General features: G+C 42.4%; 1 protein-coding gene across 1 annotated transcript; it reads left to right on the top strand.

The window, feature by feature from the left end:
* Positions 1 to 2,421: 2,421 nt before the first annotated feature.
* F3 (coagulation factor III, tissue factor) lies at positions 2,422 to 14,400 on the top strand. Its single transcript, XM_007533994.3, has 6 exons — positions 2,422 to 2,716; positions 3,757 to 3,868; positions 8,785 to 8,975; positions 11,168 to 11,346; positions 12,240 to 12,399; positions 13,232 to 14,400. The coding sequence occupies exons 1-6, from the start codon at positions 2,608 to 2,610 to the stop codon at positions 13,363 to 13,365; spliced, it is 885 nt and encodes a 294-aa protein (XP_007534056.1). The 5' UTR covers positions 2,422 to 2,607; the 3' UTR covers positions 13,366 to 14,400.
* Positions 14,401 to 15,906: the final 1,506 nt, after the last annotated feature.

The raw sequence follows: 15,906 nt of genomic DNA, 5'->3' as shown, positions 1-15,906 counted from the left end.
TTCCAAGTGGATCAAGGACTTGGATGTTAGACCACAAACTATCAGATACTTAGAGGACAATATTGGCAGAACTCTTTTCCGCATAAATTTTAAAGACATCTTCAATGAAACAAATCCAATTACAAAGAAAACTAAAGCAAGCATAAACCTATGGGACTACATCAAATTAAAAAGCTTCTGCACAGCTAAAGAAACTACTACCCAAACCAACAGATCCCTCACAGAATGGGAGAAGATCTTTACATGCCATACATCAGACAAGAGGCTAATTACCAGAATAAAGAGCTCGCCAAATTCAACAAGAAAATAAATGACCCCATCTGAAAATGGGGAGGAGAACATGGAAAGAATATTCACCACAGAAGAGATCCAAAAGGCTGAGAAACACATGAAAAAATGATCCAAGTCTCTGATTATCAGAGAAACGCAAATAAAAATAACAATGAGATACCACTTCACTCCTGTGAGAATGTCATACATCAGAAAAGGTAATAATAGCAGCAAATGCTGGAGAGGTTGTGGTGTCCAAGGAACCCTCCTGCACTGCTGGGGGAAATGTCAATTGGTCCAACCTCTGTGGAGAACAGTCTGGAGAACTCTCAGAAGGCTAGAAATGGACCTACCCTATGATCCTGCAATTCCTCTCCTGGGGATATATCCTAAGGGTCTGAACACACCCATCCAAAAAGATCTGTGTACACACATGTTCTTGGCAGCACAATTTGTAATAGCCAAAACCTGGAAGCAACCCAGGTGTCCAACAACAGATGAGTGTCTGAGCAAGTTGTGATATTATATATATATATGTATATGTATATGTATATGTATATGTATATGTATATGTATATGTATATATATATATAATGGAATACTACTCAGCTATAAAAAATGGTGACATCACCATTTTCAGCCGATCTTGGATTGACCTTGAAAAATTCATGTTAAATGAAATAAGTCAGAAACAGAAGGATGAATATGGGATGATCTCACTCTCAGGCAGAAGTTGAAAAACAAGATCAGAAAAGAAAACAGAAGTAGAACCTGAAATGGAATTGGCGTATTGCACCAAAGTAAAAGACTGTGGGGTGGGTGAATACAGATCCAAGAAGGATAACAGAGGACCTAGTGGAGGTTGTATTGTTATATGGGAAACTGGGAAATGTTATGCATGTACAAACTATTGTATTTACTGTCAAATGTAAAACATTAATTCCCCAATAAATAAATTAAAAATAAATTAATTAATTAAATGAGTGTAATGTTCAGCACGCTTTATGGAAGTGTCTAGAGTATGCATTCGCAAGCACGACTGGTTTCCCTGGGCGGGGGGCATGGAAGAAAGGGAAAACTGATTGCACTTTGCCCCCTAAAGACACCAACTGCCTTTCTGGTAGTAATTAATGAATGGAAGTAGTTTTCTTTTTCCAATTTTACAGCAAAGCCCAGAAAAGGAAGTGGAGGGGGCAGAGAAGGGGGACAGACTTCAGAAAAACCAAAACTTAAAACCAGTGGCGTGAACGTCTGATTTCTTTTTAAATTTCATTTTGGTTTCTGTACACTTGGGCAGAACTAACTCAATCCCATGAAAGCCTTCATTGCGAGAACAATCTTTTGTGGAACCACAGGGTTGCAGATGTCAAGTCATTATTTTCCCATGGGGCAAACTGCCAGGTCTGGGGCAGCTCTTCTTGGGTCACTATCCTGAGGTGCTTTGAGTCGTGCTGGGGACAGACTGGCCTTTGAGGCTGGTGGCCCTCGGGTATTCGTGGCCGTGGCTGACCCTGCATCAGCGCCACCTTTCCAAGGTGCTGCTCGGGTTAATGGTCCTGTGAGGGTAGGAAGGCCACCCCGCGGCCAGAAGGCCCTGTTCCCCGTTATCTGGCTGCAGATTGCGAGGCTCAGAACCACGTGGGTCAAATTCTCGGCTGCTCCAGCAGAGCTTCCAGTGAGGGGGCACTTTCTATAAAACTTGGTAAATGCTGTGTTTCTCAGCGACCTGGACAGCACCCGTGTCCTCAGTGGCGGGAAGAAAGCCTTGCAGAGCGCCCTCTCTAGCAAGTGGAGGGAAGGAACTCCTTCCAAGGCGTGGCGCCCCCTCTTGCCCCTTGCGCGCATCTGCATCGTCCCAACCCTGAGTGACAGGCTCATGGGCCCGGGGCGCCCCAGGACCAGAGAAGGGGGCGTGTAGTGGGGAAGAGGGTAAGTTCCGAGGGGCTTGGGGCGAGCTCCCCCCCACCCCCTGTGAGCACCCTAGAGGCTGAAGGGTAGCTCGGGGCTGCGCGGAGTCTGAATCAGGGGTGAATCAGCCCTTGCAGGGTCTCGGAGTTTCCTGAGAGCAGGGAGGCGGGCCGGGGGTGTGGACTCGCCGGGGCCGCCCTCCGCGACGACACTGACCCGCCGGCCGGGGGCGGGGAGTCGGGAGGGGAACGGGGGTGGAGGCCGGGGCGGCGGAGGCGCGGGCTCTTTATAGGGCGCCGGGAACCGACCTTCCCGCATTCGGGGTTCCCCGCGCCCCAGCTTGCTCCCTCTGACCTCCCCTCCTACCAGGTCGCCTCCAGCCCATTCTCCTCAGATTCTGGGATCCACCGAGTCGCCCCCATCTTGGACATGGCGACCCCCACCGCGTCCCAGGCGTCCTACCCAGAGTCTGCGGTCGCTCGGACGCTCCTCCTCCTCCTCCTCGGCTGGGTGCTCGGCCAGGTGACTGGCGCCGCAGGTGAGACGGTGGCATCCGCCCACCTCAGTGCTGGGAGGCTCCTCCGAGCGAGGGCACTGTGGCGACCGTCCCCAGGCGGCCCCCAGTGCACGCGCTCGCCCGGCCCGGCCCGGCCCGAGGGGACCTGGACGCGCTGGAGGGAGGTGGATGCGGGGCGGGAGGTTCGCGCTTGGCGGGACCTCTGCTCACTCCAGAGATGCGGGTTCGCGCCGACCTTTGCGCGTTTTCGCAAAGGCCTAAGCGCGTTTTCGACTCTCGCTGGAAGTTGAGCGCAAGAATTTGACAGTGAGCAGCGCGCCACCTTGGAGCTATGGGATTTGCGCTCGCATGTGCACGGGTGGGCGAGCCGTAGTTTGAACGCTAGTCTGCATTAGGTATGCGTGTTCCTCATTGAAGGAACACGCACACCTAATGGGGGCCCTCTCGATGGTCTTTGTTTCAAAGTGGGATAGACACAGTCCTGTTGCAAAATGTCGCTGGGGTTGGGACAGGCACATTGTGCAGGCCCCCAGATTATGTGCGATGTGAGAGACAGGGGCGAACTGTGTCCTGATGGGGACTGGCTGCTCGGACCTTAATGAAACATCACAATAAGAATCTGTCCGGGTGTCCGAAAGTTTCAGTGTAAAATTGTTAGTTAAAAATAGAAAAAGCCAAGATAGTCTTTTCCACCAGATGCATTCCTGACTCCTCTCACACCTGTGGGGTTTGGCTTTTGCATAACTCACTGAAGCCCCATCCTAGTCTGCTTTCACCAACACTTCGGATTCCTGCAGTTCCTGGACTATGCTTCCAGGTTACCATAGGTCTCCATGAGTGATTTCAGATGTGGGTTTCACGATCTTTGCTTGTTTACTTAGGTCTAGAAAAAAATATGAAAAGTCCCCCCCCCCTTGTTAATTCAATCGTAAAGCTTTTGTAGTTGGGAATGGAGGAGAGATGTGTGGTGATGCTGGGAAGCCCGGAAAGGTTTAATAGCATCAGCATGAAATCATGTGCTAAATTCATGTAATAACAGTGGTTTTCTCTGTTGTTTAAAGGGACTACAGATGTAACGAAAGCTTATAATTTAACATGGAAATCAACCAATTTCAAGACAATTTTGGAGTGGGAACCCAAGCCCATCAATTACGTCTATAGTGTTCAGATAAGGTAAGCTAGAAAGAGAATTAATGTTTTAGATGCTTCTGCTTTCCTAAGCTGAATTCAGATGTAAAGCCAGCCATTGGTGACAAGATTGCTTAACAGATAACAAAGAAGAGGGTACACATGATAATTTGTTGGCCAGAATCATACTCTATATGAGGCCTGTGACCTTTTCAGACCTTAAACTGACAAAATGTTTTAATTGCACTAAAGATAGTGAGAAAATTAGAAAATGGAATATAAGCTCTATAGCAGTAAATCGTGAGCAGACAATAGTGGCACTCATGGCAAGGATTCTAGCTAGCGGAACATTCATATAAGCATACCTGCCTTTTTCTTCCTTTCCTTTCTCTCTCTCTCTCTCTCTCTCTCTTTCTCTCTCTCTCTCTGTCTTTCTTCCCTGCTAAGGCTTTTCTGGACTTCATTCCTCTATCATTCCACTGATCCTATGGACTCTTCCTCCTCCCCTCCTCAAGATAGAGGGTGAGAGACAGAGAGAAGGAGGAGAGACACTACTTGTAAAAACTCCTCTTTGCAAGCTTCTCCCATGTTGTGGCTGGGTGGCTTGAACTCAGTCCTCATGCATCTTTAACAGTTTTCTCTTCTGGATGAGTTATCGTCTGACCCTGCACTTGTGTTGTCTAGACTTTGAGTCCAGTTGAAACATGTGAGGGAAGAGAAATTTAGATATATACATTGCCCTCAAGCATTTTTTGATTCGTTATTCTTTAGACTGTGATTCAAAATTAGTTGCATATCTGATCAGAGGAGATCAACACCATTACTCACTACCTGGGAAGCAATACTTCTGTACCCTCTGTTGCCAACTCTATTCACTCATTCATCCTTGTCTCTAATTGACAGCTCTCTCAAAGAGCTCCTAATTCAGTTTATTCAGATATTATTAGAAAGTTTTGGTTTTTGACACAGAGGATGACTGTAGTGGGAATTAGTGTAATACCAAATAAAGACACAAAGTAGCACCAATTTTTGTCAAACTTAAATAGGTTGGGGAACACAACTCCCTAAGTATGGGATAATCTTGTTTCTCATAATGAATTTTATGAGGCCTGTTGCCAAACCAACAGGAAAGCAAATCTGTGTGTACACATGCACATATATAATATAAAGAGAGTTAAAAGAATTTCATAACCCAAGGTCATCATTATGATTATAATCAAAATTGTCAACTTAGCTCCCATTTATTGAGAATTAGTGATTAATTTCAGTGATATAAAGCTAAATTTACCACAGTAAACAACAGTCCTTATGAAAGTTAGATTTTAGGAAGCATGCTTATCTCCTGAATATATTCAGTCTTATACTTAATGAACATATGGAAACATATTTGTGATTTACCAAAGCTTTTCTTAACTCAAAAGTCTCTGGACTTCCAAGGCTGCTAAATTTAAAACGAGCACTGCCCCTGATGTACAGACATCCTAGCACAGACTTCAATTTGCAGGGACCTGTAGACATGAGTGGAGCAAAAGATGCTGACTAGAGAGTCTTCTCCTTGCATCCCTCCCCTACACTTTTTTTTTTAAGATAACGTTTTTTCAAAAATTCTTTTTGGGGTACAGAAGGTGGGGGTTCTGACTTATATAACTTTTTTAATGTATTTTAATTATTTATTTATTGTTGGATAGAGACAACGAAATTAAGAGGAGAGGGAGAAACAATAATGAAGGGAAACAGAGAGACACCTGCAGCATTACTTCACCACTCAAGAAGCCTTACCACTGTAGGTGGAGCCCAGGGCCTGGAACCTGGGTCCTTGTGCATTGTAATGTGTGCACTTAACCCACCACCTGGCCCAGGAGTAATGATTTTTTTTACACAACTGTTTGTGTACATTTCACACATTTATGATCAGTCCCACAGTCCCTACCAGAGAGTCACACACTTCTCTGGTCTCTTCATGGGTCAGTGATTCCTGGGTGGAAAAGATCACAGCCATTATAGTATAGAAGAAGAAATGACTGGGGTTTACTTATGACCGCTCTGATGAGTGCTGGACCCAATCTGGAGCCAAGGTCTCCCCAGCACCCCACATCACCACCTCCTCCCTGCATCTGCCACATTCTGATATGAAACTCCCAGCTGAGAGGAAAGCCATTCCCATGGACCCTGGGGGCAGAGGTTGGAGGGGGTTCCCTCTGTTTTCCTTCCCTAGAGAAAGCATCTTCAGCAGCTGCACCTCTTTTGCACCTACTGCCCCTACTACCAGCTCAGCCCCAATCCTGAAGCCCTGCATGGAGCTTCAACTACATTTCCCTTTGGAAAGATTTCAGTGGTGGGAGTACTCTTGGCTTAAGCCTCAGCATCCAACTGGAATACTGATTCCATGAGAATGTCGTGAATTCTAAAACTGAATTTTCACTGTTTCTAGAAAACAGTCTGCTCCTAATTTGGTGAATCCGCATTCTGTTGAAAGTTTGTAGTAATTCAAGTAGAGTTTCCTTCTACCCAAATCAGGAGATTGTGTTGAACCTAGAAGAAGCTCACCGGCTTTTAAAGTGTTAATGCTAGTAATAATATTCAGAGGAGCTAAATACAAAGTGACCCCTTCACTACCTGTTCATAGACTTTACTATTTCTGAAGATAAAGGCAAGTGTGCTAAATTTTGCCCCAAAGTATTGCAGTTTCTGTACATGAAGTGGGAGGAACTAGGTGCCAACCTCTTGGATGGAATACAGCCACAGAGGCCAGTAGTTCTGCTACCAGAACAACTTATTTGGCACAACAGTCGAGAGTCTTCATGCTCTCATCTGATATTAAAATAGAAGTGAGGTGATTATCTGTGTATCTTCAGGGCCAGGTGGTGGTGCACCGGGTTAAGTGTGCAGGGGGGACCTGGGTTCAAGCCCCTGGTCCACCTGCAGGGGGAAAGCTTCACAAGTGGTGAAGCAGGGCTGCAGATGTCTCTCTGTCTCTTTCCCTCTGTATCTCCTCTTCCCTCTCAATTTCTCTCTGTCTCTATTCAATAATAAATAAATAAAAAGAAAAAGAAGAAAATATTTGTGTATCTGCATGTGTGTATGTAACCAGGGATTTATGCAAACATGATTTCACTAATCCAGGCCACTTTTTCATCCTGAGAGAGAGAGAGAGAGAGGGAGAGAACTCATGGCACCTGAGGTGCCATAGTGCTTCCCACAGGGTGCCAGGGCAATGCAGGTGTGCTACGTAGTGAACTATGTCTCTGGTTTTGGAGTGGTGTGATTTTTTTAAAATGCATTCTGGTCATTCTAGAACTGAGAAGGTCTCTGTTTTTAATAGAAAAAAAAAAACAAGTAAAAAATTCAGAGTAACAAAAGTTTCTATATCAGTCTTATTTCGTGACTTGTAAAACAAGAGTATGTTTATCTATTCCCTTTACCCTGATTATTTTGTTCTGATTTTTAAGAAGTATATATCTGAATCTCATGTGTTTGAATTTTAATAATTGAATCCATAAAGCAGCTTGTCCCCCACCCCCTTTAGTCTATAAATGCAGCTCATCTACTGCTCTGCAAGGACTACCTATTATAAGGCCCTGCAGCTCAGTGGGGAACATAAGCGCAATGACCCCTAGTACAAAACAGACCATGTTCCCATGGAGTGATTCAGTGGCGGTATCTGTACTGGGGGTAGGAAAGGGAGAGATCAGTCTGGGCAAGGAAAACTGGAGACCCCTGGGGAAAGTAGGTTGAGTGTGACCCTGAGTAACGGGTGAAGTTCTGGTGACCAAGGATACTGAAAGGAAAAGCAATGTAGCTGTGCTTGAAAGGGGGGAGGGTGTGGATCAAGTTGCAGTGACATTTATTAGGGGCCAGACAGTGGCACACTGAGGTAAGCGCACACATTACAGTGCACAAGGACCCAGGTTCAAGCTCCTGGTCCCCACCTGCAGAGGGGAAGCTTCACTAGAGGTGATGCAGAGCTGCAGGTGTCTCTCTCCCTCTCTGTCTCCCCCTCCATTCTCAATTTCTTTCTATCTCTACCCAATAATAAATGAATTATTGGGCTAGGGAGACTGCATAGTGATTCTGCAATAATACTTTCATGCCTGAGGCTCCAAGGCCCCAAGTTCAATCCCTAGCCCTATAGTAATCCAGAGCTGTGCAGTGCTCTTGTTAAAAGAATATATATAAAATAAGAACAAATCTAACACATATATATATGTGTGTGTGTGTGTGTGTGTGTCTGTGTGATTTTAGTGTGTTTTTAATAATTTTGTCTTTAGTAGAAGTTCATTAAATCATTTCCTCTTCAGTGATATCTTACAAAAGAAATGTTTAAAGCCTCTTAGTCTTTCAGACTTTGTTAGGTTGATTTTACCTGTTCTATCAGTTTGTAATCTTTGATGGGATGTATTCACATCTTGTGACATGGAGTTAGGTTTATAGTCTAATATGATAAATGGGCTCAATTTTCTACTCATTAGCTAAGTGATATTATACAAGTTATTCAGCATCTCTGAATTTCATGGTCCTCATGTTAAAATTATCCAGTGCTTCCAATAAGCACTGAATAAACATGAATAACGCCCTGGCTGAAAGTAACGTATAGAATTTATCATTACTACAATGACTAGACTGGAGTATAATAACCACTACAACATGAAATAATTAGTAGACTATAACAGATAATTGAATCATGATGGGAAATGGTCTTTCTCCCACATAACTGTAAATTTCTTTCTATGTTTTTAAAAGGTAGTTAACAAACTGGTTAATTAAGAGCACAAGCCCAGCAGTCATCCAGCTGTATGGCTTTGACATGGTCACCAGACTTTCTTTGCCTCCGTTGTCTTATTTGCAGACAAGAATAATTGCAGAGCTTCAGGTTTCTGTGAGAACTCAAAATGCATTCAAAGGGTTCAGTATTGTTGTGGAAGCCATAACACTTGCAAACCATGCTTCCTTTCTTCCTTTAGCCATAGGTTAGGAGATTGGAAAGTAAAATGCTTCTCCACAACAGACACAGAGTGTGACGTCACCGATGAGATTGTAAAAGACGTGAACCAAACATATGTGGCACGGGTCTTATCCTACCCAATGGGTGCTTCCACTACCAGTGAGGAGCCTCCGTTAGCCAATTCCCCAGAGTTCACACCTTACCTTGAGAGTAAGTAGCTTGCTTTGTAATGCTCTTTGATTCTTGTTGTATTGAACTTCGGAGTGTTCTTGTGAATTTGTGACCCTTTGGGGCCAAAATGCAAAAAAAAAAAACCCAAAAAAAACAATTGTGTTTTCTTACATAAACACATCTCAAACTGGTATGTGCCACAGCCTTCTTTACTTGCTCCAGTGGAAGATCCAACAAAGAACGTAAACATAAGATTTGAGGGACCAGGTGGTGGCGCACCTGGTTAAGCATATACATTACAGTGTGCAAGGACCTGGGTTCAAGCCCCTGGTCCTCAACTGCAGGGAGAAAGCTTCACGAGTGGTGAAGTAGGTGTCTCTCTGTCTGTCCCTCTCTGTCTTCCTTTCCCTTCTCAATTTCTCTCTGTCTCTATCTAATAAATATATAACATTTAAAAATAATAATAAAAAGTTGATAATAGTGCCATCAGGTAACTTTCTTCACTGGTCTTTCTCCAGACACTGCTAGTAACCAGCTGGATGTGGGGACAGGGCAGCAGGAAATTCACCAAGACTGGGGTTTCAGCATTTCCTGAATGACTCCATACCTTTAGAATATTTATATAATCCTAAGTAGTCTGTCCCAGTATCACATTACCAGCCTCACTTTAATATTTTTGATAGCTCTTGAGAACATCTCGTTCCTTCTGAGCCCATAATCAAACTTGCTGACCTTTTCAAGCACTTGACCCTGGTTTGAGTCCTGTGATGGGCTGGCACTTGCCAAGCTAGCTTCCAGTCTGCCTCCTCCTTTCTAGTTATGACTATGTGAAATGATCTCCTACCCGTCCTTTGCTCCAGTAAGCTGGCCTCAACATCTATTAGAGAACTGCTGAGAATTCCTGCCAAGTAGATTCCTATTTTTTTTTGGGGGGGGTAATTATATTTTTTTCACTGCTATGGTTCTAAACTTAGGTATTTTTAAGTAAACATATGTACCATTCTGAAAAGAGTAAAGTCAGCTTTCTTGTAAGGAGAATTGTATTGAAAGGTTATAAAGAAAGTGGTAATTGACTGGTGTTTTTATATTTACCCCTCTGGCCACACAGTGAGAAAACATTTCTCAAAGCTGGGAGTAAGAAGGGCAACTAGCCTTTCCACTCCATTCTCTACATCCAAGATGAAATAGGGGCCTCTTTACCCAAAACCAAACCAGCTGTCTTCCCTGAGCCAAAGCCAAAACTGGCCCACTAGTGCTGGTACTTGTTAGGCCAGAGCCACCACCATTTCCAATTATGCTTCGAGGTGACTGACAGTCTTCTCCTTCCATTTGATGGCATCATCATGATTCCTCCTTTAATTTTTACATTTCCCTTTTAGTCCTTGAATTCTTTGCAAGTAAGTTCAAATCCCCCCCCCTTTTTTTGGTACAAGAGAGAACATATTTTATGTTTATTTTGCATGTGCTCACAGGCTCACATATGCCCACATTAATTGCATTTAATTTATGTTAAACTGCACAAGATACTTGAGCCACTGCAAAGACACTGTGGTTAAAACAAGTCCTTTCAAGTACCAGGGATATTTCCTGGGCTTCCATTAGTCTCTAATTTATTATAGCTAAATATGGAATCTTATATAATAGTATTACTTCAGTAGCCATACGCAGCTGACTACTTGAAATATAACCAGTGTTACAAATATAAAATCCACACCGGATTTCGAAAGAAAAATCTCACAAAAGTTTTTAGATCAATCACATGTTAAAATGATAATACTTTAAGTGGTCTTGGAGATGGCGCAGTGGATAAAGCATTGGACTCTCAAGCATGAGGTCCTGAGTTCAATCCCCAGCAGCACATGTATCAGAGTGATGTCTGGTTCTTTCTCTCCTCCTGTCTTTCTCTTTAATAAATAAATAAATAAAATCTTTTTTAAAAATGATAATACTTTAGCTACTTGGCTAAATAAGGCATCTTATTAAAATTAATCTCATCTGCCCCTTTTTAACTGCTTTATTGTGATTACAAGAAGATTGGACGTTATCTCTGTGGCTTCCTTTGTATTTTGATCAGACAGCACCACTAGAGAATCTCCCACAGTCCAGTTCTGGTATTGATTCCATGCAGGTGTTTTCTGAGATATGTGTAGGATGTTATTGTGATAACAAAATGGGATTCTACTTTGTACAGTACTCTTTGGTTCCAACCAAGCTTGTTTTCTGTATTTCAGCCAATCTTGGACAGCCATCAATTAAGAGTTTTGAACAAGTTGGGACAAAATTAAATGTGACCGTACAAGATTCCCGTACCTTAGTCAAGATGAATAGCACTTTCCTAAGCCTCCGGAAAGTTTTTGGCGAGGACTTAAGTTATATACTGTACTACTGGAGAGCTTCTAGTACTGGAAGGGTGAGAATTCTTTTATTTGCTTTTCTGATTTGTTTTAAATGGTGGGTCTGTGGTTTGGCAGGCCATTTGTGCCGATTCGAAAGTAGCAGAACAGAGTAGTAGTGGAGAGGACAAGGTGGCAGAATGGAAGAGAGCCCACTCACTACTTGGATATCTCCAGACTTTGAGCTGTCTTACAGTTTGGGGAAGGACCTCCTGATGCATAAGATCCTTAACCAAGGGAGTCGGGCGGTAGCAGTGGGTTAAGCGCACGTGGTGCAAAGCGCAAGGACTGGCTCAAGGATCCCAGTTCAAGCCCAGCTCCCCACCTGCAGAGGAGTTGCTTCACAGGCATTGAAGCAGGTCTGCAGGTGTCTATCTTTCTCTCCCCATCTCTGTCTTCCCCTCCTCTCTCCATTTCTCTCTGTCCTATCCAACAACGATGACATCAATAACAACAATAATAACTACAACAAGGGCAACAAAAGGGAAAATAAATAGTTTTAAAAAAAGATCCTTAACCAAGGGGCTGGACCAGGTCTTCTGCAGTGTCCTGTCAGGGCCACATCTCCTTTCCTACTGAGGGTCACAGAGACAGTAATTGGTTTCCATTTAACATTAAAAACAAAAAAAGGAAAAAATTCAGAGTACCAAAAGTTTATCATTCTTTCATTCCATGTCTTCTTTTTGGCATTTATCTTCTAAAGGGGCTAAACTGTGTTGAATAGGCTAAAATTGGAAAAAGTGTCCTTATCACTTACCAGGCAGAATAAAATGAACCAAGTCATTTGTAATCCTTTATATGGTGTGTCCATGTAGACTTTCCCTTCCACCATGCCATAAGAAAAAGAGGAAATAATTTCTGATGCACCAAACCCATCAAATGAATTAAGAACTCTCTATCTTTTCCACAGAAAACAGCCAAGACAAATACTAATGAGTTTTTAATTGATATGGATAAAGGAGAAGACTACTGTTTTCTTGTCCAAGCAGTGATTCCATCACGGAAAACTAACCAAAAGAGTCCAGAAAGTTCTATTGAGTGCACTAATTATGGGAAAGATATGTCTCCAGGTGAGTGACTCTGCCCATCATTTCCTTGGATGATGAGATTAATTTTTTAAAAACAGGGTTGGAGGTGGCTGTGATAGGGCACTGGCCTTGCATGCTTGAGGCCCTGAGTTCAATCCCTGGTACCACATAAAGTGGTGGGAATTTCTCTGATATCTCTCTCTCTCTCTCCAGACTAAATAATAAAGTTATTTTAAACAAACTTGTTTACAGGCATTGACAGGAGGAAAGGGCTCTGTTTCCTTCTAGTCCTCACTTCCTGGGCTATCATACCGACAGCCCTCACAACCAGCTCCTCAAAGCCCAGCTCAAGCTCTTCTGTGCACACCCAGATGTCCACCTACTCTCTCTTCTCTGTCTGCTGAAATGTTTGTCCCTTGAGACCTGTTTCAAATATCACCATCACCATGAAGCCTTCTTATTGCCTCAACCAGTTAGTTTTTCCTTCAACTAAACTCTTGTAGCACTTTGCATGATTCTCTTTGTACTTAGTTCACTTTCTGCTATAGTCATTGCCACCAAACCCAGCTATGTTTTTCACCATGTTTTCAACATCTGCTCTCACCTCCAGTTACATGACTCTGCTCTGAACTATGACCATTAGCCAGTTTACTTAATGGTTCATTAAATACTATCAGCCATTGTCAGTTACCCCAAAGTATTTAGTGTTAGACAAGTTATTTCCTAATCTAAATATGTTGTGATAGAAAGAGTAAAGAAATTTCACATTATACAAAAGCAGGATGGTGTAATTTGGGGCTATGCCCTCAGTTTTTTCCCGTTGATAAATAAGATGTATGTGCTCTAAGTTAACTTGGTCCTTTTTATTTTTCAGAAATGTTCTTTATCATTGGAGCAGTGGTGTTTGTGGTCATCATCATCATCATCCTGTCTGTGTCTCTGTACAAGTGCAGGCAAACAAAAGCAGGGCACAATACGAAGGAGAACTCCCCCCTCAGGGCTGCATAAAAACATCTTTGGAGCTGCCAACTAAGGCAGTTTATACTGCACTGTGACCAAGAACTCTAAAGAGGATTGAATCTATGGAAACACAAAAGAGTATTTCTAGCACAGAGACATATGACTAAAAGAAAGCTCTTTATCTGACCTGTCCTTACAATTAGCATTCTGACTTCAACACTAACATGAGTCACTTTGGAACATACTGAACGGTACAACCAAGTCCAAGTTTTAAAGATTTCTATCTTAACACTATGGCACCTTTTGCACATACCATGATTTAGACTGTATGCTAGAGTCTGTGCTCAAGATAAAACAGATGGTCTAAACCAAAACAAGTGAATTCTAAGTGGACTTTTGGAGAACTTGGAGAGATTGACTTCAAGTCATATGGAAAAGTAAAATGGAAATTGGGTGGACTTTTCTAACACATCTGTCTTTTTGTGGTGTTTAGGTTTTTTTTTAATTTGTTTTTGTTTTTAAGGCATTTTTTTCTTCTGAGTTTCCTCTTTAGTTCTCTGCCCCCCCCACCCCCCCACCGCTGCTCCAGATTCTGAGGGCAGTAGCAATGGAGACTCACAGATGCATTTGGTGAGTCTCAGGGGAGTCCTCTCCTCCCTTCAGCCGTCTTTTTGTTGGTGAAACAGACTGGAGGTGGTGTCTCAACTGGTAAACAGCCAGCTTAATACATTTCTTTTAGATGTTCAAAATAGGTGAAAACTTTTTATATGAATGTTAAATACAAAAGACTTTCATTTTGGGCACATTCCTAATACACATTACTGTTTAGCACTTTAACTGACTTAAATGCTGTTGGTTAAATACTTGACAGCTGACTATATTTTTATATGACTACTATGCAAGCAAACTACATAGAATTTGTGATTTAAGGTACTTAAAGTTTCTGTGGCCAATGTTGTATATGCAAAAGAGGTTTTGTATATGGGGGTTTTTCTATTTATAGAGGAAATATTGTTCTGTTTGTATATAGAGATAATTTATTTAATGTACTTTTCTATAAATAAAGGTGACTGGGAATCGTGACTCTTGTATTAACATTTATTACTTATGATTTGGTCTTTGTACCAGTTGGCTCAACTGCCCTGGTAAATAACTCTAAAATTCTCAAGGGTTTATTACAACATTATTTTTTTACTTACATTACAGTTGGTGGCTGTGAGTTCATTGTAGCTCCTTTTTATTATCTTCTTTGGAGTTAAACTTAAATTGAAGCCCTATTTGGTTTGGGACAGGGCAAAGCAAAAGACTAGTAGAAACAGGTTCCCTGTCATTTCCGCTGACAGGTCACGTACCCCACACAAAACACATGACCACGTCTAACTATACTCTGCCTGCAAGGTGGCATCACAAGTGCCTGGTCTTAGGCAGGGGCAGGGATATATAGTGTCTCAGGAAAGAAGAGTATACAGGATACGGTAGACTTAGACGGAGAGGTTGCTTCCCTTGGGCATTACTTTGAGTTATGAGAGCTGGCAAAATAGCTCACATGGATAGTGCGCTGCCTTGTCATGTGCACAAGCCAGGGTCAAGCCTGGCTCTTTCTGCATTGAAGGAAGCTTTGGTGCTGAGGTCTCTTTCACTCTCTGCCTTTGCCTCTATTTAAAATCGTAATTAAGAAAATAATGTGGATGTATGTTGCAGAGGATAAAAGAAAAGCAGTTCTTTGAATTATGGTCTTGAAAGACTACTGAACACAAGCACAGTTTAACAGAGTGAGAAGTCAAGGAGGTCTAGAGTTAAAAGCAAACTGGATTGAAACTCTTTATGGGTAGGATAAAACCGAGCTTGTGATGACTGCTTCATTAGAGCAGTTGTGACAGTGGTAACCTAGTCATGACTGAATCAAGCTGATTTCATTACATCCTTGTAAAATGCTGGTGAGACTTTCAATTAAATGTAAATAAAATATAGCAGAACAAACATCCATATTCAGTGGGGCAGCAATTACAGAAGCCCAACCTTCTACCTTTTGCATCCCATAATGTCCCTGGGTCCATACTCCCAGAGGGATAAAGAATAGGGAAGCTATCGGGAGAAAATGGGATATGGAGTTTTAGTGGTGGGAATCGTGTGGAATTGTACCCCTCTTATCCTAAGATAAGGATAGGTCTTGTCAGTGTTTTTTTTTTTTTATAAATAAATAAAGACACATGAGTACATGACCCCCACGAGGACAATGCTGAAGTTTAGTCCCTTCCTTGTGTACTTCATCTTTGTGAGAAAGAAATCACCTAAGAAACATATATATAGCACAACAGCTTTATTCTCTCAATCGTTATTTGCTTTGCATTATGCAAAGCTAGGCCAATGCAGTGCAGGGAAAACATCCAGATGGCTCATCCACCTGGAAGTGTTCCCACAAAAGCAAGTGTGACAATGGGTGAAAATTCAGTTTACTATAAATTTTCAATACTCCAAAGAAACCTAAAACCCCAAACATGAAATGCTTGCTAAAACATCATATTCTAAGGTATACTGGACAAAGTTAAACTTCATGTCCTATGAGAACTGTCACCTTAAGACCAAAAA

The sequence above is a fragment of the Erinaceus europaeus genome, chromosome 11 (assembly GCF_950295315.1).
Source record: "Erinaceus europaeus chromosome 11, mEriEur2.1, whole genome shotgun sequence".
In the NCBI taxonomy this organism is placed as follows: domain Eukaryota; kingdom Metazoa; phylum Chordata; class Mammalia; order Eulipotyphla; family Erinaceidae; genus Erinaceus; species Erinaceus europaeus.
Note: the sequence above shows the minus strand (reverse complement) of the source record. Positions and strands in the feature narration are given on the sequence as shown.